The sequence below is a fragment of the Halichoeres trimaculatus genome, unplaced genomic scaffold (genome assembly GCF_033239565.1).
Source record: "Halichoeres trimaculatus isolate MK-OKI-2021-1 unplaced genomic scaffold, fHalTri1.1 fHalTri1_scaffold_12, whole genome shotgun sequence".
Classification (NCBI taxonomy): Eukaryota; Metazoa; Chordata; class Actinopteri; order Labriformes; family Labridae; genus Halichoeres; species Halichoeres trimaculatus.
In genome coordinates, this window is record NW_027437190.1 from 3,125,566 (window position 1) to 3,151,281 (window position 25,716).

General features: G+C 39.9%; 1 protein-coding gene across 4 annotated transcripts in view; it reads left to right on the forward strand.

The window, feature by feature from the left end:
* cdk14 (cyclin dependent kinase 14) overlaps window positions 1–25,716 on the forward strand; it is a 300,539-nt gene that overhangs the window by 215,919 nt on the left and 58,904 nt on the right. For all 4 annotated transcript variants that reach the window (XM_074682607.1, XM_074682608.1, XM_074682609.1 and 1 more), the window contains 3 exons: window positions 9,722–9,770; window positions 16,168–16,307; window positions 24,414–24,564. In XM_074682607.1, coding sequence (XP_074538708.1) covers window positions 9,722–9,770; window positions 16,168–16,307; window positions 24,414–24,529 — 305 coding nt within the window. In that variant the 3' untranslated portion in view covers window positions 24,530–24,564. The remainder of the gene's footprint in view (window positions 1–9,721; window positions 9,771–16,167; window positions 16,308–24,413; window positions 24,565–25,716) is intronic.

Sequence of the window (25,716 nt, forward strand, 5' to 3'; positions counted from 1 at the left end):
CAACGTGCTTAGTTCTGAGTTTGAAGAGTTTTTAGAAGTCTTGAAAAATGTATCACTCAGTTCAATCTCTGCTTTGCTGTGTGCTTGTATGAGATTATATTTGTGCCACCAGAAACTGAATTTGAATTAAAATATTGAATTTGAAAAGTATGATGTGTAATGGAATTTAAGGTTTTGAAATGTAATTTATTTCTTTTGATTGAATCAATTTTTTTCATTGAATTTGAAATTGTACTTTACCTACTACAATTCAATTCATTTTCAACTTTAAATTCAAAAACATAGAATTCAATTGCAATTCACAAAAGGCAGATTCAGTTTTACAATTTCACTTCAGAGCGGTACAAACGTTACATCATCTTGTGCTCGTAAGGGAAACTAATCGAGCACCGATTCACAGACACCCTCTACACGTCCATGGAAGAGCTGTTTACTTGTGATAAAGAGCAGGCAGAGTATCTCCATTCCATGAAGAGAGCACTTGATACAAGCCGCATTCATCAGAGACACCCAGATAAATGTCTTATTTCTAGATATAAGAAGACAAAAATGACACCTAAATTATTCTTTCCCAGGTTGGATTTTTTTCTCCTTACAAACACTTCAGGTGTATTTTTTTGTGTTTTCACATCTTGAAATAAGACTTTTTTTCTGGACTTTTCAGATGAAGTTGGCTCATATTACATCTTAAGAGACCTTTCTTTGCTAGAATCTAGTCAGACACTTACTTCAGTTTCATTGTGGCACGTTGACATTGTTGTGTAAAAAAAAAAATAAATAAATAAATAAAAAATATATATATATATATATATATATATATATATATATATATATATATATATATATATATATATATATATATATATATATATATATATATATATATATATATAAATATATATATATATATATATATATATATATATATATATATATATATATATATATATATATATATTTATATATATATATATATATATATATATATATATATATATATATATATATATATATATATATATATATATAAATATATATATATATATTTTTTTTTTAGATTACTTTGCCCATTGTGCTGATATTATTGCAATCTTTTGACGTAATTGCTCTGATGTAATTGTTTGACTGCACTGGAAAAAAAAGACCACAAGTGTTTTTGTGCACAAAACAAACTAAGCGAACTATTCTCTTTTCTATTATCATAAAAGATCTGAGATGAGATTGAAAAGACTGAATGCTGATAGCTGCTTTAGCTTGATGGAATAGAAGCATGTCACTGTGTACCCTGACCATAAATCCAAAAAAGAAGAAAAACGTGAGCAGAGTTGGTACAGTCCTTTGACCTCTGACCTTTATTCCTCCTCAATTAACAGAAAACAGCTCTTTCCACCATCACATTGTGGCTGGGGCCTACATTATGTTGTGTGACAACAGGTTGTAAACACCTCAGCAGATTAACACTGGCTTCACAGTGACCCTTTGAGGTACCATAGTAACGTTTCAGCAAGCAGTGTTCATAAAGTCAGTTATTGTCCTGTCACTCAACAACCAGAGCCAGTCTTCCACCTGAGCATTAAAATGAAACAAAGGAGCCACTTCCCTCAACCCACTGTGCTCTATAATACAGCAGCAGCAGCAGCAGCAGGGGGAGGGGCAGGAAGAGGGGTGTGGTGGGACCGGGGGTGGCAGCTCTGCCAGGGCAGCGTGCCCTCTGGGAGCTCATTAGGGCTTTATAGGGGGGGCATGAATCATGGGACTGCACATTAGCGTTAGCTCGCAGAGGGACGAGGAGCTGGAGTGGAGGACAGGGGAGAGCCAAAGATGGACATGAAGAGGGTCAGACGGACCGTACGGGGCGGTGAGGCCTGTGACCCAGCTCCCTATCTCCAGGGGTCAATTAGAGACCAACCGGTGTGACTGTCACACACACATACACACAACACATCAAGTGTAGATTCTCATCATGCGACCACGGTGACAGTTGGCTCTTGTTTGTCTCACACACACTGTTGAGCGGCCATGCAGCTGTCTGAGCCTTACACACACACACACACACACACGCACATATGGGGCAGCATTGCCTGAGTCCAGCCTCGGAGCGCTGCATCTGTTCAGGAGAAGTCTGCAGATCTGCTCTTTCACAGGAGGAGTGAGACGTTGGCAGAGACTCTGAGCGCGTTCAGGAAGTGTCAGAGTAACAGAAATAAAATAATCAGAGAGCTTTAATTAATCACCAGGGGACGTTCACACACAGAGTATTCAGAATTGTTATATTCAGAGCATGGCTGTTCTGTTAGGATGCAATCTGCAGAGTTTACCTTCTTTCTTTCATTTTTAGCAATCAGCACATCTTTAAAAAGCAGTGTGTGGCAATAAGAATCATGTTAAAGGGGACACATTACACAAAATCCATTTTGAATAGTTTACTGACAGAAACATGTGTCACTGGCGTGTCTACAACACAAAAAAAACAGCCCAAAATGAATTGCACATCTCCAGAATGGAATGATGCTATCAGTTTGATCGTTTGTAGTAAAGTCACCATGGTAACAGAACACTTGAGCTGCAGGTTACTTCCTGAAGGGGCGGGGTAAACCCAAGCTCATTTGCATATTCTGTTCCAGAGGATGAGACAGCTGGCTGAGAAATCCAGTGAAATAGAGGGATTTTCAGGAGGCCTAATTTAATGATCATACAGGAAAAAACGCCTAATACATGATGACATCAAATGTCCTTATCAATCAACTTTAAAGTTTTATTTTTTAAGTATAATATTTCACCTTTAAGAAAATTAATAATAATTTAAAAAAAGAGATACTGCTGTCACTTAAAAAAAAAGTATTATTATTCTCACAACTGTTATGTTTGTTTGAAAGCAGATTTTTCTTAAAAATTATTCCCTGTGATTTACCTTTTTTTTTTTTATAGCCTCAGTGTTTTATTGTTTTTTTTTAAATTATGCAGCCTTGTTTGTGGACATGTGGGATTATCATAAATAACTTTGTTTCTTGTATTTCTCTGTTAAAAACTTATAACTGTGGGTACTTACATGTTGCAGCCATTGAGTTACATCACGTGCTCTGGTGCATTAAAATCACTAATGCTACTCTAATTTTCTGCTGCCTCTACTTTAACCAAATCTTATGACAGAGCAAATACTCTATTATTTTTATTTTTTTTTATTTCATTTATTTATTTATTTATTTTTAATTAAAAGAAGAAACATATTTAATTCTGTATTCATTGCTTTTATTTCTCTTTAAAGTAATATGTTCATATTATCTTTTTTTTATTATTATTATTTTTTTATATATATAATTCAGATTTCTTTGGCTCTAGCAGTCATGCCTGAAGGCTCACTTAAAATTGTAATGTTTGTAGTATATGACTCAGGCAGTGATGCTGTTAGGCTAACACTGGATCTGTTTAATAGCAGAGGTGTCAGTTCTGCTGCAGTCTGTGTGGTCAACAGCAGGTGGCAGTGTTGTGTCAGGGTGGAAATCCTCCCTCTGGTGGAGGACGAGTTTCCACAGCAGCTCTGAGCCTCTCTGAGCTGACTGTTGTCTGCACACGTTTCCAAAACACAAAGACGGTTTCTCCTCTGCTCCTGATTCATCACACTCCTCTTCATCCTTGACGCACTGAATACTTTCCACAGTGTTTCAAAATCTCGATCATAGCGGAGAATATTTTAAAGGTTGGATTTCAGACATGACTGTGTGGTCTGACCTCAGAGTGGAGACACCACTTTTCTTTTCTTCCTTTTTTTTTTTTTTTTTTTTACATTTTTGTGGTTCTGAAAAAGTTCTCAGATACCTCCTCAGATCCAGTCATGTCTGTTTCACTGGCTGTTCGTTTTCTGCTCTGTAAGTTTTGTGCACTTAATTCTGAAAGAGAGCGATGTAAAGGTTGCTAAAGGTTCTGTTGGGAAGGAAATTTTCCATAGATGATTTACCAGTTTTAAATGTTCCGTAATCAACAAACGGTAATGATCAGATAGCTTAAACTCTGTTTGTAACCCCTGAAAGAACATGTTAACGTGTAATGAACAGTATTAAAAAGCTTGTGTCCAAGATTTATACCATGAGAAAACAGAAAATATAACCTTTGTGAAACAAAAACACATTGGATCAGAAATATTTAGGTCTTAAAATGTTGCTTGAGGTCAAAAGAGTCTGAATCTGAGAAACAACCCTGAACCCTGAACAAATAGCCATAAAACAGCCTGACACACAGACCTGATCAAAGTCTTAAGACCAGTTGAAAAATTGCTAGAATTTACCTTTTGCACATTTGGGTCTTAATGAGGTTTTTGGATCTTAATGAGGTTTTTGTCACACTTCCCCTTATTGCTGAAGCACTTTGAAAAAGTAATATATTCAAAACAACAAGTTAACTAAAATAGGTTGTTTATCAGCTGATTAAAAGTTTATGATCATCGATCAAAAAATTTCAAAAAACTCTCCAAACCAGATTTTTTTTTTCTTTCTGGGTACCGAATTAGGTACGTTTATAGGTACCGACCGAATTCTATCAAAAGTATTGATTCATGTAAAATCAAAAGGTACTATGATTAAGTCTCTAAATGTATCCTTGTGACTGTGAGGTAGTGGTAGATTTTCCATGCTGGACATGAACACAGAATTACAAGGTTAGATATTGAAGAATGAATATATTCAATTGAAAGAATAAAATTTTATTATTAAACAAATCAAAAGTATTGTAAATTGGTACCGTTGAGTACCGGTACCGATTGGCAGGTATTGGGCATTGGTACCATATCGTTTTAAATGTGAAAGGTACCCATCCCTACACAGTAGGACTCAGTAATGAGTAGCTCCACCGTTCTTGTTTATCACTTCAAGAATTCATTTGGCCATGCTTGATGCCAGTGTTTTCAGGAAGCTTTTGGGAACATTGCTCCAAGTGGTGAAGATGGCTTCATAAAGGCCATCAACTGTCTGGAACTGACAGCCAGTTTTATAAACTTCCCTCGCCATCCATCCCCAAATGTTCTCTATTGGATTTAAATCAGGGGAACATGGGGGATGGTCCAAAAGAGTGATGTCATTCTCCCTGAAGAAGTCCTTCATCAAGCCAGCATTGTGACCTGCAGCGTTGTCCTGTTGAAAAACCAGCTGTTACCACACAGACCAGGGCCCTCAGTCATGAAGGATGCCCGCTGCAACATCTGCACGTAACCAGTAACCAGCCGCCTTTTGACCACCCAGCTCCACCTGAAGCTCCAGTGTTCACTGAATGAAAAAGCCCCAGATCATGATGGACCCCCTCCACTGTGCCAGGTAGAAAACATCTCAGGTGGGATCTCCTCGGCATGGCAGTAATGTTGGAAGCCATCTGGACCGTCAGGGTTAAATTTTTTCTCATTGGGGAATAAAACTTTTTTCCACCTTTCAATGTCCCATGATGCTCCCTGGCAAAGTCAAAATGGGCAGTTTTGTGGTGTTAAAGAAGACAAGGTCTTTGAATTTGTTTTTTGTTTTTGAAACCCTTTTCCCGCGGATGCTGTCTGATGGTTATTGCACGACAGTCAGCACCAGTAAGGGCCTTAATTTGGGTGGAGGACCACCCTGTGTCTTGACGGACAGCCAATCAGATCCTCCGGCTCATATATATACGGCTAATTTTTGGGGGTCCACTGCTTGACTTTTTTGTTCCATAATGCTCAGGATCTTTCAAAAAATGTAGAATGACTGTCTTACAGCATCCAACCTCAGCAGCAATGGCACGCTGCAAGAGGCCTTGCTTAGGCAGCTCGACGATCCAACCACGTTCAAAAAGAGACAGCTTCTTAGCTTTAGCCATCTGGAGGGCATGACCGTGTAAATGCCTGACAGAAAATGAACATTTTGAGCAGATTTTGGCTTTAACAGCCTGTGGTCTTAAACTTTAAATCGGGTGATGAACAACATATTTCAGGCCCTTTTTTGTTTTGTTTTTTATTTTACAAGTTCCAAATGTTTTTTGTCACACTCCCCCTTCTTGCTTTTGCATATTGTAGCTCTACTTAAAACCTCATTCAGGTCCAAATGTGCAAAATGCATGTTCTAGCAATTTTTCAACTGGTCTTAAGATTTTGATCAGGTCTGTAGTTTGCTCATATCATCCCCTAGTGGAGGACATGTTCCTTGGTCAGAGGCAGAGTTTGCTGATCTTTACGCAGCACATAACACGGCTGAAAACACTGAGCACACTGAGGGACAGATTTTTACCACTTAAAGAGACACACACAGAGCATTCATATGTTACTGTCATGGTTAACACGTTTCGTAATTTCATGAAATTAAACATGAACCTCTTTGAAAAAGTTTGGACACCCCTGGGTTAAAGGGTCAGTCAACCCAAGACTTCCCCCTGACTGCTCTGGGGGACATCACTGCTGAGTCATCCTCCTCACCCTCACTGTGGTTCGTTTCCCTGATTGAACTTTAGCACACTCACAGTCACAAAATAATGATGTCTTAGAGAGCAGAAAAGTGGACTTGTCATCGAATAATGTCCGCGTCCTCTCACCTCCACTCTGTTTATGTCTGAGTTCTTCAGCTGGCAGCTTTCACCTCTGGTTTCCAGGAAGCTTTGGCCAGTTCAGACCAGCTCTGGCACCAAACTGGGTAACTGGACCCAGCGTCGGCTAGCTGGCAGGCTGTGAGCTGAAACTGAAAGGCCGTTGGGTGGTTGGCTGCTAGGATTAGGCTGGCAGTGTGGGAGGTGGACTAGCTCGCTGGGTGGTTGGCTAGCATGTGTGGTGGCTGGTCGGCTGGCAGCTCAGCCCGACTGTGTGTCCACATGGCAGTTTTGGCTGAGATTAAGACAACACTGCAGAGCTTCACACACTCCCAGCATAATAAACATAGCTGTGGAAATATGGCGAGGCTGTCTCACCAAACCCTCTCGAAATGATGACAATTTAATGTGGTCTGGCTCTGGAGCACAGGCACACGCCTCATACAGTAACACTCAAAGGCGTCTCTGGGAGAGCCTGTCTGCAATTAGTCCAACTTCAGTTCTAAAAGAATGCAGTGCTCACTGAGATACAATCTCAACTATTCATAATGGTTTGAGTGTGTGGAGATGTTTTTTTCTTTTGGGCTTTTTGCTTTTGTTTGATAGGACACTTCGAGAGAGACGGGAAACTTGGGAAGAGTGGGAAAAATGTAACAAATCCTACTATTTACTGTTGACATTATAGCTCCTGTGAGGAGTGGCTATGAAACAGGCTAAATTTAGCACCAACTCTTCTATATGTACCAATATGTATAAACCTATATGTATCAGCCAATAATGGCATGATCTCACACTGATCACTGATAAAACAACAGTTTGCTACTGTATGAAAATGGCGTGATTATGTGTTATTTTTAAAGGCATTATTGAACTGGCTCGAGTGAGCCAGTGGAGCGCGCAGTCAGCTGACCTGGAGTCTTTCAGTTGCACTTTGAGCCTGCGTTTGTTGTCTGTTGTCCGGTCTCTGGGGCTCTTTCTAATTGGCTGTTGTCATCCTTAGTGATAATGAATGTTGTAATCATCCAGATAAATATCAAACATGTTTGAAACTTATCGTGGCAGCTCCGACGAGTCTGTGAGACGATCGTGGGGCTAAAGATTCATCTGTCAACCGCTCACACTAGAAGGTAATCTGGCCCCGGATGTGGCCGATTTTAGTCCCCGACCAGATTACTTCCTCGGTTGTCAGGAGGACCAAATCTGGGTTAAATCGGGCCGAGAATCCTGTAGTGTGAGCCAGGCTTTACCCATAGTCGCAGACCGATTAGCTAGCATGCACAAAATTTTTATCACAGGGATTAAAGCCAAAAGATTGAGTGAGAATTCCATTCCTAAAAAAAGAAAACAACTCTGTAATACAGCAAATTTGACCTACAGCCAGGTGAATTTCATTACTATAGATTAACAGAAGCAACAGGTGTTCTGTATAAATTTCATTTGCTTCAATATGTATTTTTTTTCTTCACTAAATTCAATTTGAATATGATAGTGTTTTGTTACAATTGTAGTAATTCACATTTCCTGTGTATAAATTTCATATGCTTTAATCATTATTACACCCAATGATGTCTAATGTCGCAAACTTGAACCATTCCTGGTTTTATATTTATGTATGTGTAACTTTCAGTCAGCACTTCATTTAGCATGTGCTTCAATGGACACAGTCTGAACAGGCAGGCGTCAAATGTGCCATACTACTTTCAGTGCACTGATATGAGATTTGAGGTCAAGAGTAAAAAACAAAGAGCAGAGTTTTTTATTCCAGGAACTGACCAATCAGAATTAGGGATGGGTATAGATAAGAAACAGTAGCTCTACAAGTGAACTAATATGAAATTGGTTTCTGGATCTGGATATCTCTGGATGTAAATATACAGAAATAAGCAAAAAAAAATGCTCGTCATGTGATGTTGATGTACTGTGTTTTATCTTGAAAAAAGATGAACTGTAAAAAAAATGGATGTCAATGCTCAGCTCGAAGTAAGGTCGCTGCCAAAACAGCTCCTTCTAGTGGCTGGCTGCAGTATAGGTTAAAAAATCAGACTCTCCAGTCATTCCAGATGGGCTGTGGTAAAACTTTGAAAAATCAATACACCTCGTAGAAATGTTTTTCACTTCCGATTGTTGTGGTGATTTGAAGATATCATTTGGCTGCCTTGTATCCAAGTCCTCTTTTTTCTGAAAAGTTTTGTTTCCATTAGTTATACGAGGATAAAAACAAGGTTTTACACCATGTTTAATGATGATTGACAGCTGCCGTTCTCGTGTATTTTTTTCTGGGATTATAAAATATGTTGAGAGGTACAGTCAAGAAGTGATTAGACTCACAAAAGAAAAAAATATATACTTTTGTCACCCGGCTCCACTCAGATTCTCCCAGAATCCCTCACAGTCTCTACTGCACAGAATCTGGCTGCACAACTGCTCCAATGGTGGCACCTGTGTTAGGGGTATTTTGGCTTCAAACCGTACAATAGTCAATGGCAGAGCCACGCTGTCCACTCTACAGTCTACGGTTTATCACTTATACTGTAAGGTGAGAGTCACCAGTTAGCAAGGTGGCTTTTAACTCCAAAACACCGGTTGCTCTGCGACGGTCAAAACTTGATTGACGTTGCCTCTGTTGTATAGTATAGTTTCTAAAAAGCTGACCACAGAACAACCGTACATTGTTATGCTGATAGCAGGTTGAATTTAGTGTTAAAAAACGCTAACTTGTCTGAATGAATGGGGCTATGCTGCTTCTGTGGTCAAGATGTGTGTGCATCCATATGATGACGTAGACTGATAATAAAAAAATAAGCAATAAAATTATTAATAATAATAATAATAAAATTAATAATAATAATAATAATAATAATAATAATAATAATAATAATAATAATAATAATAATAATAATAAATAAAATAATAAAATAAATATAAATAATAAATAAATAATAAAGTAAATATTAACAATGAATAAATAAATAAATAAAATAAATATTAATGATAAATTAATAAATAATAAAATAATAATAAACAACATTTAGCTTCCTGTGAGGTCCTGATTCAAATAATGATCTGAGTCTCTGTGTAGTTTAACAAAATGAGCCTGGATGTTGTTAAGCCACAATAACACATGTATGGGAGGAAACAAATGTGAATCCTTATCTTTGCTCAGTGACCTCATGGTTGTGTGTTTGTCTCCTTACAGACCGCTTTACGGTGTACAGCGCTAAGAAGCTCCGACAAGCGTGGAATAAGTGAGTAAACTGTTTAAGTTCCCTTTGTGTGTGTGTGTGTGTGTGTGTGTGCGTGTGTGTGTGTGTGTGTGTGTGTGTGTGTGTGTGTGTGTGTGTGTGTGTGTGTGTGTGTGTGTGTGTGTGTGTGTGTGTGTGATATCCTTTGTTGATGTGTTAGATTAGTGTGAGTGGTTTTGTATCTGACAAACACGGTCATGTTCTCCAGCCTCCACCCTTCCTGTATGTGTGTGATTCTGAGCTGGGACATTCGTCACATCTGGCAGGAAAAGGCCACAGTGACACGGTTAACTCCCCCTCCTCCCCCTTCCCAGATGTGTGGCACAGTTTGCTCCAGGCACACATCTGTAGGAGACACGGAACCAGAGGGCAGAGGGGAGTTTACCTAAGACCCTTGAGGGGTTTTCAAGCAGCTCTGGGAGTCTGGTTTATGAAAATCTCCAGCTGTACGATCAGCTGGATTCGTCCCAGTGTACCCCACATACCTGGGCTTCTCTTGTAGCTTGTGATTATTACAAAGGTATTAGCTGTGCATGAAGAAATTATAAAGTAAGAGTTATATCCACTAAATGTTTGATAATCCTGTGGAAAATGTCCGTCTGCATGTTAACCAGCGTCTTCCTGAATCAGTTTCATTGGTCTGTGGACAAACCCCACTTCAATCTACACATGAAGCTGACAGAATACTTAACACCTTCCATACTGTCCAAATTTCTTTTGTATAGCAGTAAAAAAAAGTGCTATATTAAGCTAAACTTCACTCGTGTCAGCTCAGAGAAACTCAAAGTTTGTAGATATACTTCAAATTAACTCCAGCATGTTTTTTTTAAAGACAACAGCTCATCTTTGTTCTGCAGTAGCTCTGTAGTTATCAAAAAACTTGTGTCGTCTGAAACAGTAAATGTGTAAGAATGACTCATTACTGTACACACAGCGTTAAATATTGGATGAAAAGCAGAGTCATACGAGTGGAGGCCGGCTCTGTCTGTCCCCTCCCTGTCCCCCTGGCCTCGCTCCAGTCCAGGAGGAAATAAAAATGTGAAGAAAGAAAATGAGGAGGAATGTTAATGACTGTCACTTCCTCTCTGCGGCCTTTTATCGTAGTCCAGGGAACGATGAATTTGATATGAACTCATACACTCACTTTGTCTCTGCTCTGAGAGTTGGCTCACCCTCCCCTGCTCTCTTCTTTCTGCACACACTCAGACGTTTTTCTCTCCCTCCTCTGTTTTTCTTCCTGCAGCTGTAAAAATGTGAACGATTGATGCGCGGTAAATCGGTCAGGGACTGTAGTTTTTACATTCTTTGATGTGGATGATAATAAAACTGTACGTTTTTGTTAACTGGATGGAAAAATCAGAATAAGACGCGGTGAGGTCGAGCAGGTTTATTGATGTGTCAGACTTATTCATTTACCAGCTCCAGAGAGGGGACGCTGCTCTTCAGCCTTTTATATGTATATAACAAACTATCCCATGTTCACTGTTTCCTGTTATTGCAGTTGGAAGTGGAACAGAAACTACAGGATGAGGAGTTTCACAAAACTTAGGGAAGTTTTCATTTTAAAATGTTATGATTTAAAAAAGATTAGAAGACCACACCATTCATGGTGCCTTCTGGTTTGTTAATGTTATCGTTATTATTTGTTATTTAATACATTTTTCTATTACATTTTGACCTCTTGGCCAGGTCCCCCTTGTAAAAGAGATCTCGATCTCAATGGGTCTTTTTACCTGGTTAAATAAAGGTTAAATTAAAAAAAAAAATGATTTTTTTTATAGTAGCCTATTATTGCCGCACCAGAAAAAAACAAAACAAATAAAAACTCCATTATACCAGGATACTTAATTATCATGTTATCACCGAACTATGATGTTATCACGTGATCCCTTTTTGGCGGCATTGGATTGGCTTGTAGCCATGGAGCCTTCCATGCCCCTCCAGACAGTCGATGATAAATGAAGCAACCTCCAGAGGGTCAGACTGAATGTACTTCCTGTAGATCCCCATGCATTTCAAAGTCTATCTTAGTGTAGACTGTGTACTTATTATTCTATCATCCACAGCACTCGGTACAGGTGAAATGGGACAGGTGGGACTGTTGCAGCCCTTGCAAATGGTAAATAGCCTCTCACCACTTGTGTACACTATAGGAAAGAAGCTATTTGTCACTGCACAACGTAATTGCCAAATTTAAAGGGAATGTGAGGAGTTTAAAAGTGATCTTGAAAAAGTCTCCCTTCTCAATAAATGCCTGATCATAATCCACACTTTAAAATGAGATGATCAGCCCCAATGTAGGTTATTTCAAAATGCTACTTTGTAGCTTCTTCATAGCTTCCTGATCGGGTCGAGCAGGACTTATTTATTTACAGCACGTCCAAGTCTCGATGACAACACCACGCTGACTTACGAAGTTTAACAGAGAGAAGAGAGCTCTGTGTTTTTCTCTGCTGAAAACAATTTCTGTGATTAATTTTGTAGTGATGGTGAACACTGGAGCCGAACTGTCAGACAGAAAAAGGACAGAAGAGCAGAAGAAAGATAAACAGGAGAGAGATAGAGCTCGAGCTAAAGGCTAAAACAGGAGCTAGGCTTCCTATTTTCAGACTGGACGTTGCCCCATTGGTTGAGCTCATTCAGGATGGGTTTTTAGCAAACAAGTGTTAAAATTTTTTATATTCTGATGATAACTTATATTTGTTGACAGCTAAGAAGCTCAGTAACTCTCCTAGCTGCATGCTAAGACCTGTTTGCTCATGCTCAGTTCCAGGATGCCCCTGTGACCCTGTCATCCTCAGATGAGTCAGACATGTTGAACCCTCCTCAGGAGACATCTTCAAAAGGCGTCCTGTCACAGCAGCTCCTGCTTTCTGCTTAAACAAACAGACTGCTCTGTTTCTCTCTGCTGTGGAGGGGGACAATACAGACAGGTGCTCTCCCCCGTCAAGCTTTTCCCGCCCTCTTGGTGTAGTTCTCTGATAGCCATGAAAAAGCAAACACCACGCACCGCTGAAGAAGGAATGCCTCCCTTTGCTGTAAATGTGTCATCACCTGCAGCTGTTCGATAGCTCCAGAAGATACCATCCATCTCCCTGCAGATTTATCCTCCCTGCCTGGATGACAGCGATAGCAGCAAGGAATGTGCGCCCGCTCTACATCAACACGTATGAATGGCTGGCGCTCTCATATCCAGGTGATCTTTTCAAATCTGCCTGGTTGTGTCCACGCATGGAGAGCAATCAAAGAGCGAAACGAGCTACGTCCACATCCTGTTTACGAAACAGTACAGATCTCTAAGGGTTTCATGTGTGGATAAAAAAAGACAGTGCTCCTGTTAGGGGTGGGTGCTATACCAGTTTTGTTACTAGCCACGTTTACATGGACCCAAATATTCTGCTTGCATTCACTTTATTTGCTCAAATGTAAAAGAATTTAACCTTTGTATACACCTCATTCCGAAAGAAAGGTGCCGATCTGAATGGACATTTAGTCTGTTTCACAGGGGTGGAATATTCCTTTCCCCAAACCAATTGAGGTTTCATGTATCCACTCAGACGGAAAGTTGTCAGGGTGTGTTCTTTCAGCACATGCTCAGATATGACGTAAGACGCAACTAGAGACTTTCCTCAACTTTAAAAATGGCGGCGAGAAGTCAGCACTGGACTGCTGCAGAAAGTTTGTTTTTGATCCAAACTTTGAAAGAACTGAACATAATTTCAAGACTGGACGGACGACAAATTCTCAATACGGAGTATTGCAGCACCGGGATAAACAAACTGTCGTCCTCCAGCTTTGATAAATCTTGTGATGTTTACGTTTTTCTGTGCATGCCCCATTGACTATTCTGTTTGATTACAGCAGCGCATGTAGACCAGAGATTGGGATATTCCTTTCCATGTATACTATTGTTTTCAGAAAAGTCATTCAGAAAGATTTCATTCAGAAAGACGAAAAACTCCTCATGTAACCGTGGCTAGTGACGTGGCTTACTGGAGGAAGTAAACATTTAGCGGCGTGCAGAAAGTGAAACGGCGAGCCAAAACAGCGCTGAGAGAGGCCTGTAATAACAGCCGCCCAATGAGCAGAGTTACTGAACCAGAGGGGGAAGTGTCGATGGTCAAACTTCCAAACCTAAAACTTGATCCAACCAATTTTTAACAAAAGTAGTGGCATCACAACAAGCATTTTGAAGCAAAGTGAAACCATAGTTAGTGGACTACAAGCCACTACATTTTCACACGCTTTGAACCGTGCAGCTTAAACAATTGTGAAGCTAAATTATGTTTTTTTACGGTCTGACAAGCTTCAGAACCTCGTCGCATCTAAACCAATACATTAACAAAATATGAGTTTTGTTGAGCTTTGATGGAGTTAAGGAATAAATAGCCAGCCTGCTCTTATTTGTGGACGGTGTGTCCAACGGTGTGTCTGACGGAGTGTCCGCTGTCATGACAGCAAGTGTTTCTGCTAATCAGAAAACAGGGGAAACAAGTGTTGTGCTAGTTTGCTATAATTTTTTTTTACCCTTCTTTTTGACCAATAAACATGTAGCTACAAAATGCCTCTGATAGACTCTTGTTCTGAGGATGAAGCCTGAGCGCTGTCCAGCGCCACATCATGTTGTTCTGTTGGGACAGTTTGTTGATTTTACTTTTTGTGAGTGATGATGATGATAAATATGTGAAAAAAGCTTTAAAAGATTTAGGAATCCTAACTTGGATTGATAAAGCTGTAGACCGAGCAGCTGCTTTAAAACTTTTTGTTTTTGTTGGTCGTGGTTCAGGCTCTGAGTCGGAACACTCGCCCTCTGTTCTTCAGTCAAAGTCACAGCCCAAAGTTCTGGCTGAACATAACCTGCCACCAACCTGTCAATATCTCTGTGTTTGTCTGTTTGTTGCCCAAAAAAAAACATGATAGTGGCGGAAAAATCACACAAGTGAAATGTTCTGTCTCATGCCACAGGAGTCTGTGTTACGGCAGTGGCGTTTGGAGTAATAAAAGCTCAGAAATCTTACGTGCTTCATTAGACAACCTTGCAGGCTTCAGAAAACAGACAAAACATACATTTAAGAAGGGACAAGCTGGTAATGTTAATCTTAACTTAAATCGGCATTCAAACTGCGACCAGTTAATTGCTGACCCTTTTTTTAATTAAATGCAAAAAGTCATTTTTGTCTGTAAATATTCTTCATTCCTCAGACCCAGTTTGCTCACCAGTACAGGGCACTTAAAGCTTGAAATGGGACAAGCTTCTCTTCTTAAAGCACACTATGGGCAAAGACCTTTTTCTATTACAGTGTTAGACATTTTTCACCTGCTAGGTAGGATGTGTACACTGGTAACACAGAACAGAGTCAGAATCATGTTTTGAAAAAAGGAAGGAAAAATACCCTGATATAAACTTTAGGTTGTTTTAGGTCCTGGCTCCTGTAAGCTTTTCTCAGGTTGTCCCTTACGTCACCTCCTCCTTTCACACAGGCTTGTTTGTGTCTAAACTTTGCCGCAGACCTTCCCTGTGCTCCAGAGCTCCTGATGGACTTCATTATCTTTATCTCTTCCTCTTCGCTGAGCGGTGTTGATGAGTTGAACAGAGTTTATCCCCCTCTGTCTCTGTCTGATAAGTCGAGATCCTGATGGAGAGCCATGGGAGAGCCTGTCAGAGTGCTCCACTGTGGATCCGAGCATGAGCAGTCTGCACAGCACGAGAGGATGAGAGGCAGTCTGAGCACCGTGAGCAGCACGCCGGCAAGCTGCGCTGAAGAACATCATGTTTATTTAATGCAGGGGACGCCTAATTACCCACTGAATTTGTTGCCCCTCGTTTATTTTCAATCACTTCTGCCTCTCAGCACCGTGAGGTAGGACTGGTTCAGGAGTTCAATGACTCCCAGTACGAAGGCTTAGACATCCTCACACACACACACACACACACACACACACACACACACACACACACACACACACACACACACACACACACACACACACACACACACACACACTCAGGCAGAGTCTGCTTCCGTCTTAGCTCCTGCTTTAATCAACACTCTTTGTCTCTCCCAGTGACCCAGCCACCATGTGCGAGCTAAGCTCAAAAGAGAAAGGTGTAAGCAGGAGTGTGTGCTCTTCTGCATCTCCTCTGTGTGTCTAAGGAGCCTTTTTACTCTGGAGTCAGCAAACCTTCAGCATAATTAAAAGGCTTGTTTTTTGTTGTCAGCAGCTCTGTGAATTGGAGAAAAAGTGAGTTTCTTTCTCCGAGGAGTGAATGAAAGGTGTGCAGTGACATTTTACATTCTGACTGCTTGTTTCCTGTAAAAACATCACTGTACGTTCTCTGCTCACTCTCTGATCTGACTCTGTGTGTGTGTGTGTGTGTGTGTGTGGTTATGTTCCTCAGGTTGGGCTACGTGGACCACGCTGAGGAGTTGGCCTCCAGGTTCCTCCAGTGCTTCCCAAAGAACCGGCTGTCAGCTCAGGCAGCGCTGAACCACGAATACTTCAGCAACCTCCCTCCACGGCTCTGGGAGCTGCAGGACAGTACGTAACACAACACCTCTTTAATCAAACACGCTTCTCCCTGAAGCTCTGACACCACTCTGTCTCTGAAGCCATGCTAGAGGAGGACATCTTTGAACTAGGACGCGTCATACAAAGAATTTGGCAGTGTCTGTGTAAATTCTTTCATCAAGCAACAGCAAAACTAGTAATGACCACAAGTTATTATCTGAAGGAAAAAGTCTGTTCCAGGTGCAGTGAAACTGTCTTTTTCTGCCACTGTCAGAGTCTGATCATTTCTGAAACTGTTAGACATCATGAAGGAAAAGATCCAAAAACAACAGATCATGGATTTACATCACTCTATCATTGTCACCTGGCTCCAAGGTTCAACTCTGATGTGAGTAGTTACTGAAGGTTTATTTCCAACCAGAAGTTCCAGGAAGTGATGCAGTATGGATCAGTACAGTTAGGTACGGGTGGGATCTTTATCCTAACTCTGTTTGTCTTTCCACAGCCAACCGTGCTCTTCTTGGTAGGTTGTGTGTGAGCTGGATGCCGATACATAAGAGTGTGACGCCATCGCAGTGTGAAACAGTGTACCCCGCTTAAAAATCCAACAAAGAAGAAAAACATGACACAGAAAACAAAGAGCACAGATGGAAGACATCCAGCAATTTGTCTTTGTGATTGGCATGTGGCTCTTTGTTACAAAGAACAATCAAACTTAGTTTTCTTACTGCTCTACAGCTGTCACACAGGAAGTGAAGATTCTTTCTACCAATCAATAGACTGCAGTGTTTCTAGCTCCACTTTCTTGGGTCAGATCAGTTTGTCTGACAGCCCAACAGAAGGGTACCAAAAAGTGGGAAGGTACGGGTACAGGTCGGTAATTTAGGGACCTGTCCTAGTTTTGGTCAAAGAGAATGCAACAAAATGCGTGCTTCACCAAGACAGAACTAAACCACTTGGTGGAAACAGGGCTTTATATCTGAAGCAGCTTAAAATACCAGTCAATCTCTTCTACCTGTATCATGAAGATGGCACAGATTTCAGGGTGCTTTGGCTGAAAGAGCAACTCTGTTGATCAATCACTTTCAGCAGGATGCAACTTTTCAAACAGCTTTTGATCATCATTGCAAACTGATCTGAGAATTTGAAATTTATGAAAAAAACTAAACCAGAATGACTTTCCCTGGACTACTTCTGTGTTTGATTAGCTGTTGTGAACTGGATATCCACTGACATGTTCAGCTGAAGGTCTCCAGTTTACAGGGTCACTCTTTAAACTGGAACACCAGGAGCTGACAGAGACACATTCACACTATCAGGCTCAATGAAGACCATAGTTTAGGAGGTACTAAACCAGGTCCATCACAGCTGGGGGTCAGCTTACTGTGGACTGAGGGAGGGGAAATAAAACACTGAGGCTGCTGCACCAATCAGAAATGTTCAGCTTACAGGCCCCGCCCCAAAGTTCCTGGACCACAGGAAACTCCTGCCCGTGATCAATACCCCAGAACTAGTTTTAGACCCTAGTTCCCGGGGAAAGTTCTTGCAGTCAAAAAGCACCTCAGTTGGTATCATCTCAGCTTTGTAGTGGCCAAACAAGTAATATAGGTCAAAGCTTCCTTATAAGTCATATATGAAAAGGCAGGAAGTCATACCACCTGAATAAACCCATGTGTTTTCCTTTTCAAGATTCACAGTTAACACAAACAAGAGCAAAGCAGCATGCTTGATGTATAGAAGAACCATTCAGGGAAGGTCAGACCTTTAATTTAACAGACTTCTGACCAGGGTACACCAGGATTGTGTCTTAGATTGTGGAGCTGACTGAGAGCTGACTCAGCTTTTTCTTTGGTGGCTTAGACTCAGCTTCAACACCTGAGGACGTGACAGCCACATTGTCAAAGACTTCTCAAAAAGCTGCCATGCCCTGGGAGACTTTCCTGGAGCTGATTAAATGTCAGTGGAGAAACAATGAAAAAAAATGACTGAACAGTGATCACATTTCATCACTTTTAAAAGCAAATATCTGTAAATGTGAAGGTCTATTTTTGCCTCTCTAAATTTATCTTCACTTCGACAGACAAAGCTACGGCCTCTCTTTGTTTCTCTTTGTCTCACTCTGCCTCTGTTCTGACTACCTTCCTCTTTTCCATTTACACACACACACTCACACACTTATATATATCTTATTTGAACTCTTAAAGCCCAAACAAATCCTCTGTGTCCATATAGATCAGAGTGAGCAGAAGCAGATATTGTCCCTTTTGTTCATGCAGACCAAATGTATATACTTAAAATACCTCAGACCTCTGCTGGACACAGGGACTGCTGGACTAGCTGGGTTTGACTGTTCTGCATCTTGATAGTTTTTCCTTGCAACAGCAGAGTTAAATTTGTATGAGAGCTTATAAATTTAAAGGTCTTAAAAATCTATTAATCCCTATAACCATCCCCCTAAGATGCCATAAACAACTATAGAGGTTTACCCAAATTAAATCAGATGCTGGTCTCTCTGTAAGGGAAAGTTTAACCTCAGCAGTCAAACTTATTCTAACTGTAACTAGTCTGTAGTTGTTGAAGTAAGAACACAGGATTTGAACTTTTTAACCTTGAATCTTTTTTTTTTTTTTTTGCCATAAATTTTGATAAATTCAAAATTTGATTTTTTTTTATTTTTTTATTTTTTCCATATCAAAGTTCAAACAGCCCATAGGCAGCTGCCACTAGTACAGGGTCCAACATTAAGGTTTTTGCCTTCTTGCCCTTCAGGAAGAGTGCTTACCAAATCTACTTGCCCCCAGCAAAATTATTTTCGACTTTACAACACTTAATGTTTGATTGATTATAGTAACAGTAGTCTATATGCATTGTTGTAAAAGAACACAAATAGGTTATTGGTACTTTTGAAAAATGTATGTTTCAAATTTAGACCAAAAAAGTATTGATTCTATACATTTTGAGGGTTTTTTTTTTTTTGGTGGACTGCAGCACTGTTTCATTAAATTCAAATTGTACTTTTTTTTAATTTTTGATTTTTTTAAACGACTCTAACCTGTTAATTCTCTATTTCTAAGACACACAAATAAGCAAAAAGGAGGGTTCAGTTGATGGAATAGAGGGAGTTACAGAGAAAGACAGGACTCAACTTTCCCCTACACTGTAACGAATTACTGTAATAATTTCAAAGATTTGTACTGTAAAGAAATTAGAAATGTAAAATCCTGTCATTTTTAAAAACAGCACTGTAAAAAATCAAGAGTCATGATGACTGTCCTCACAAGTTAAGCTTGCCGGACTGCTTTGTAATGTTGCCCCGAGCAACTGTTAATGTCAGACCCTGAAAGGAAAAAGATTTTAAAGTCAAATTTTTATTAATGTTCTCACTTATTTTTTCTTTTCTTTTCCTGTTAAAGAGCAATGTGATCAGAAGCTTCTATGAGAATGAGGTCTACAGTATACAATGATAATGGTATGTTTGATGAAAAAATCATTATGTACTGAGAATAAAGTTGTGAAGTTTCAATTATAAAACATGCAACTACCTTCAATCTAGCCTCATCTACATGACAGAGAAGCTACTCCGTCCGTAACTTCTGGGTCACCATGATCAAACAAATTAAATAATTTCAAAATAAAATCCAAAACCAGCCCAGAGCCCATAATTCAGCTTCACTTTATCTGAAATATATTAAACAGAATACTGAAAAACAAACAGGTTTTCTATTTATTTGTTTTCATTTAAAAAATGGGGGGAAAAAACAGAACATGGACTATTTTCAATTCTTTGTTTCTTGATTCATAATTCAATATTGAATGACGATTGACTCATGGACTGTCTCAAGGCAAACTTTGGTTATTATTTTTCACTTGTCATAGTTCTGACAGAGCAAAACAAAAACAGCAATAATCTGGACACGTCTAACTTCAGCCACATTAACTCCATTGGTCTAGATGTTAAACTAGCAGGAGTTGAAGTTATATTCTGCCAACTTTTGGTTTGAATTCAGTTTAAGAGCTGGAGTCTTTAACCAAAGCCTCATGGACTCTATTTCAATTAATGTCACAGAACTGGCTTTTTGCATGTGCGTATGTCAGATCTGACAGAATATCCATATTACATGACAGACTCCAAACACACACATCAACAATCGATTGAGCTGTTATTCATCAGAGATGTGTAAAGCATGCTGAGCAGACCTGAATGTGCCGCTGCTGACATGGTGGTAATATTAATGGAAGAATTCCATTTTTAATTCCCCCAGATTAAAATTTTTCAGCATTATTAATCCTGTTATCAGCTCCCAGCAGGTTGTCATGTCTGAAAGCAGCGGTCACTGAGAGAAGGGGAGAGAAGAGAGATGGCTCATTTTGATTTTTCTCATGCTCACTCCCTCTTTATCTGTGTCTGTCTGATTCTGTCTTTTCTGCACGCACATGTGACACTCTGGCAAAGCTGCAGAGCCACAGAGGGACGACTGGCAGTGAATTAAAACACTTTCCCAAAACGAGGACAGGAATGGATAAACAGAGTGGAAGAAGAGTGGAGGGATGTGTCAAATTATGCAAATGAGAAATAAATGTGAGATTAAAAATACTGCCTAATTACTTCAGTGCTGAGTATTTGGCCACAGCTCCAGCGTTATTCTTCTTTAATGGCAGGATAGAGCCAATGAGGACAGCCCAGTCCAACCGCACTGCTCTGAAGCTCCAATCACAACCAGACTTCACCAAACACAAGATCAACTGACCAAGACAAAGACTCACATGTAGTGAAAGTGATGAAGCTTTCAAGTGAGCGTCTTTGTGTCCCTCTGTAGGGATGAGCAGTGTTTTCTGAGGCCAGCTGTGCTCTCTATTGTCATGTGCTTTATGAATTAATCCGCACAATGCTCCAACAGATTACCCGGGACAATGGCAGAATTATTGAGACAATAGCTCCCCTGAGGTTGCTCTTGCAGTGTGGATTTGATTGTGACCTTTTTTAATTTGATTTCAGTGAGAATGTGCTGCGTGGGTGTGGCCACTGCAAGAAGTAAGAGCCCAGACCTTAGGGACCTGGACTCAAGTAGATCTACAGGGGACGTGAAACCAAATCAAGTGTTTGATGGAGTGTTGGTTCACTATTTCCACTGCCGGTTCTGTCAGACTAATGAAGCCCACATAGCCTACCAAGCAGCCCTCAGGGACCATTAAACCCAATCAGTATTTCCACCACTAATACAAACTCAAGATGGTGACCATACTGGTACTTCCTACAACACCACACGGCTCAGACTCTGGAACTAGATCTACAGCCAAACACCAAAACATCACCAGGATTATTAAAGGTGCTTTTTGACACGTTAAAGTCACCAATGAGCTGAGATTTGTGCCACTCAAAACTGAATTTTAATTATTGGATTAAATTCCAGATCATGCTTTTCAACTCCAGTATTTAGTGGCACAAATCTCAACTCATAAGCCCCGTCTCCACTAAGCGGTAAAGTTTGCTTTGTCTCAGTACGGCACACATTTTGTGCCGTTTCCTTTGACTAAGGGTCTTCAAATTACTGACCCGTACTTTCCCACTTTGTGGTACCTTTCTGTTGGGGTACCAGACATACTGATCCAACTGCAGAAGGTGGAGCTAAAAACACTACAGCCCATTGATTGGTTGAAAGAATCATCACTTCCTGTGTGACAGCGGTAATATAGAAAAACAGAAAACTCTGCCATGTTTAAATCTCAAGACAAACTGTTGCATTTTTTTCCTTTGGTGGATTTATTCATGGGTTACACTGTGCTGCTTGCTATGACATCACACTTTTACGTAGCTGACTCAGCTATCGGCACTTGGTTTACACGCTGCCTACCAAGAAGGGCAGGGTTGCTATGGAAACATAAACAAGATCAGGCTTTACCGATCCGACCCGTACCACACTGTACTGTACTTGATGTTTGGAGCCAGGTGACAATGACAGAGTAGTGTAACTCCGTGATCTGTTTTTTTTTTTTAGAATCTTTTCCTTTATGGTGTCTAACAGTTCCAGAAATGATCAGACTCTGATGGTGGCAGGAAAAGACACTTTTACTGGTGGAAATGGAGCTAAAGTCACCAATTCACTCTTGAAGTGCTCTTATTATTTTATTTGTGCGTCACTGGCTTGATTTGGCCCTTCGTGGGACTTTGGATCCTAGTGGAAACGGACCAAAAGATTTTGATAATAATTTCAGTGACTGGTGGTACCTGGCAACAGAACCATTTTTGGCCTTTCACACTTACACAGTCTTCACAAGATTTTTTTAAAAAAGAAAAAACCTTAAAGAACCAATAGCAGTGTTTGAATTTGTCATGTGACCCTCTGGAGGTCAGGCAGAATTCCATTTTTTTTCAGACTTTCCTGCAAGGACTAACTCTGCCTATTCTCTCCTCAAAACTGTCCAATAACTGTTTTACCTGGTCTCTCAGTCTAGAAAAAATATGTTCATATTCATAGAAAAGCAAAACCTAACCTCTAAGAGTTTAATTCTTCTTTATTTGCTAATTAATATAAGGAATCATGTAAAAATGCAAATGTTGCCCTGAGGAAATACTGTAACATGACATATTCACCATGGCAACATTTTGACTGTCTTTGGGTTTACGAACTGTTGAAAAGCAAACTGGTCATTGATTTTTTTTAGGCTCTGGTCTACTAGAGTGAACTTTGTGAGCCTTCTTTACAGAGCACAGGCTCATGTCCTCCACACATTTTCCCCACAAGGACAAGTTTGTCTCCTGAAAGCCTCAGAAGTGAAGTCTTTCGTTAAATAGTTCATATAAAGTTGGATAAAATATATCCAGACTCCTTGACCCATTCATTTCAGTGGGGTGTTCAGACATGAAATCTTAATTTTCTGGGGGGGTTTTTTTTGTTTTTTGTTTTTGTTTTAAGTTTTCACACTTTTTATGGCATGTATTTCAAACTGTTGGGGTCATCAAATATCATCCATTTGTTTTTGAAAAAAAAAAATGTTAAGATATTAATAAATAACTTTTTTTATCATTACTTACCATTATGGTACAGTGTCGCCTCAAGGTAACAAACCCCAAAAAATATATAAAAATACATTTTTTGAAAATTTCTTTAGATCATGTTTAATTGATCTACTTTAAAACAAACAAACAAACAAAAACTCATTTAAAATAATTTTGTCTGAGTGGCATCACTATGTGTACCATATAGGGTTAATAGCTTTCCTCATACAAAGGTCTCTCATTAGATCAAACAGAGTCATCAAATGTGTTTTATAACCAGATATTAACTTCTGACAGGAGCTTTAAAATGATGGAAACTACACAAAGAAAGTCAACTCTCTTTAATTTTGACCATACAAACCAACACGTGATTTTTCAGGTCTTTCAACTATTTCCTCTGATTTGAAAGTGACATGAAAACTAGAAGCTGGAGGTATGAGTCAGAAAAGATCATATTTACAGCTTCATCTTTCTCACTGACCAGGATTTATTCAATGATGTTTTTTTTCTTTCGATGTCACTCTTAATATTCATAAACAAGACAACAATGATCACACAAACAGGATTAGGTCAGGTGATATTTAACTATAGTGCTGTGGTCATCGCTGATGAGTCAACACAGTTGTCTCCTTTCCGTCACTTCAACCTGGAAGTGGCTTTAAAGTGCACCCTGTCCTAGAGACCAGGGTTTGGCTCTAGGGGACTCTTCTATACGGGTTAGTTTGTACGCTTAGCTTAGTAAGTTAGCTTGTTAGTAATGATGTTTGAACCTGCTAATATACACAGTCAGCTTAACAGTTCAACAGCCACAAAGACAGCTAAGGGACTGGTACAACATAATCTACATGAAGACCTGATGTCTCTGTGTGGTTGCTGAATAAAAATCCATTAATACACCAACAATAAAAATGTGTCACAACCAAAACAGCAAACAAGAACCTTTAAAGTGCCACATTTAGCAATCAATAAACTGCTGAACTGTACTTTCCCCACTGGCAAGATTTAAAAACAACTGCAAATAAATATTCAGATATATTCAATTTGAAGTAACTGTCTCCATCTTTAACAGCTCACTCGGAAACGATCCCTGCCTGTCAGCCTCCGTACCTCTAATCGGCTTGCGTCTTCTCCCCCTGCAGTGTCTTCTATCTTCACCGTACCAAATGTCAAGCTGCAGACAGAGAGCGGGGACAGCATACAGGTGTGTGCACGAAGGAACAGTCATGGGAAGGCATCCTCTGGCAGCAAACACTGACCTGAGGCAGCATCCTGCACATGACTGCCTGACAGGTAGGTGCTCATTAGCATGCAGGAAACACACACAGGCACTATTCAGCAGAGGCAGCAGAGGCAGCAGAGGCAGGATACACTCGACACAAACACAGAGTAAAGGCACACTGAGGCTTACATAATGTGAGGGTTTAATGACACAAACACAAGGATGGAGCATGAATTCTTCTAATCATGGTGTACAATTTCTCACACAGCTCTTCCTGTGACTGACATTCACTCAGCTGTATCTGTGTTGGTGCTGCATAAAAGTGAGCTGATGTTATGAGAAGCAACATTTTGACGTCACAGGGTTTTTTTTTTTTTTTTTTTTTCCCCAATCCATTTATTTCTTACTGAAGGCTGACACACATGACAGGATTCATCAAAGCCTCACAGATTCAGAGAGCACACATTTGATGATAACAAAAGACAGATCCCACCAGATCTCCCTCCCCTGATCCTATAGGGTGTGTGTGTGTGTGTGGAACACTAACCACACACTAACCCATTCTTCAGCAGAGTATCAGCTTCCTCACACTCATTATTCCAAATCTCGCATAGTAAAATGTGACTTTGGTGCAAACAACTATGGCTGGACGAACCAGACAACACAATGGTGAATGTTATGGGCGTCTTACTGTACAGAAAAAAAAAACCAAAAAGAAACACATTCATGCATTCATGCAGCACGTGTCACGATCACCAATGGCTGTTCGTAGCAGTTTGGCTGTGAGAGTCTATTTTTGCCTGAGGACGCTGCAGAAACGCATCAATCTCTGAGCAGTTCGTACCAAACAGGAAATCAGACGTGAAAACAGCTTCAAAATGACATCAAAAGAAGGTCGTTTCTTGCTCTCAGTCGTCTAAAAAAGTCTTTGTTCAACTTCCAAGAAACACTGAAGGATTAAAAACTGGTCAGTTCATCAGTTTGCAGCTGAGGCCAAAGTTTGTCAGCAACTGTTTACTCATATTAGTGGCAAAAACACAGAGAAATACAGAAAGAGCCGTTTGCAGACACTGCACAATTCTGCTGTGACAATCAATCATCAAAAAGTAAAACAGAGAAAGAAGAAATCCAGCAAAGGATTCTATTCTAAAAAAGTGAAATATCATCGCATGATCTCAAAATGTGTTTTTCAGGAGGACTGGTGCAGAAAACTGAGCTAAGAA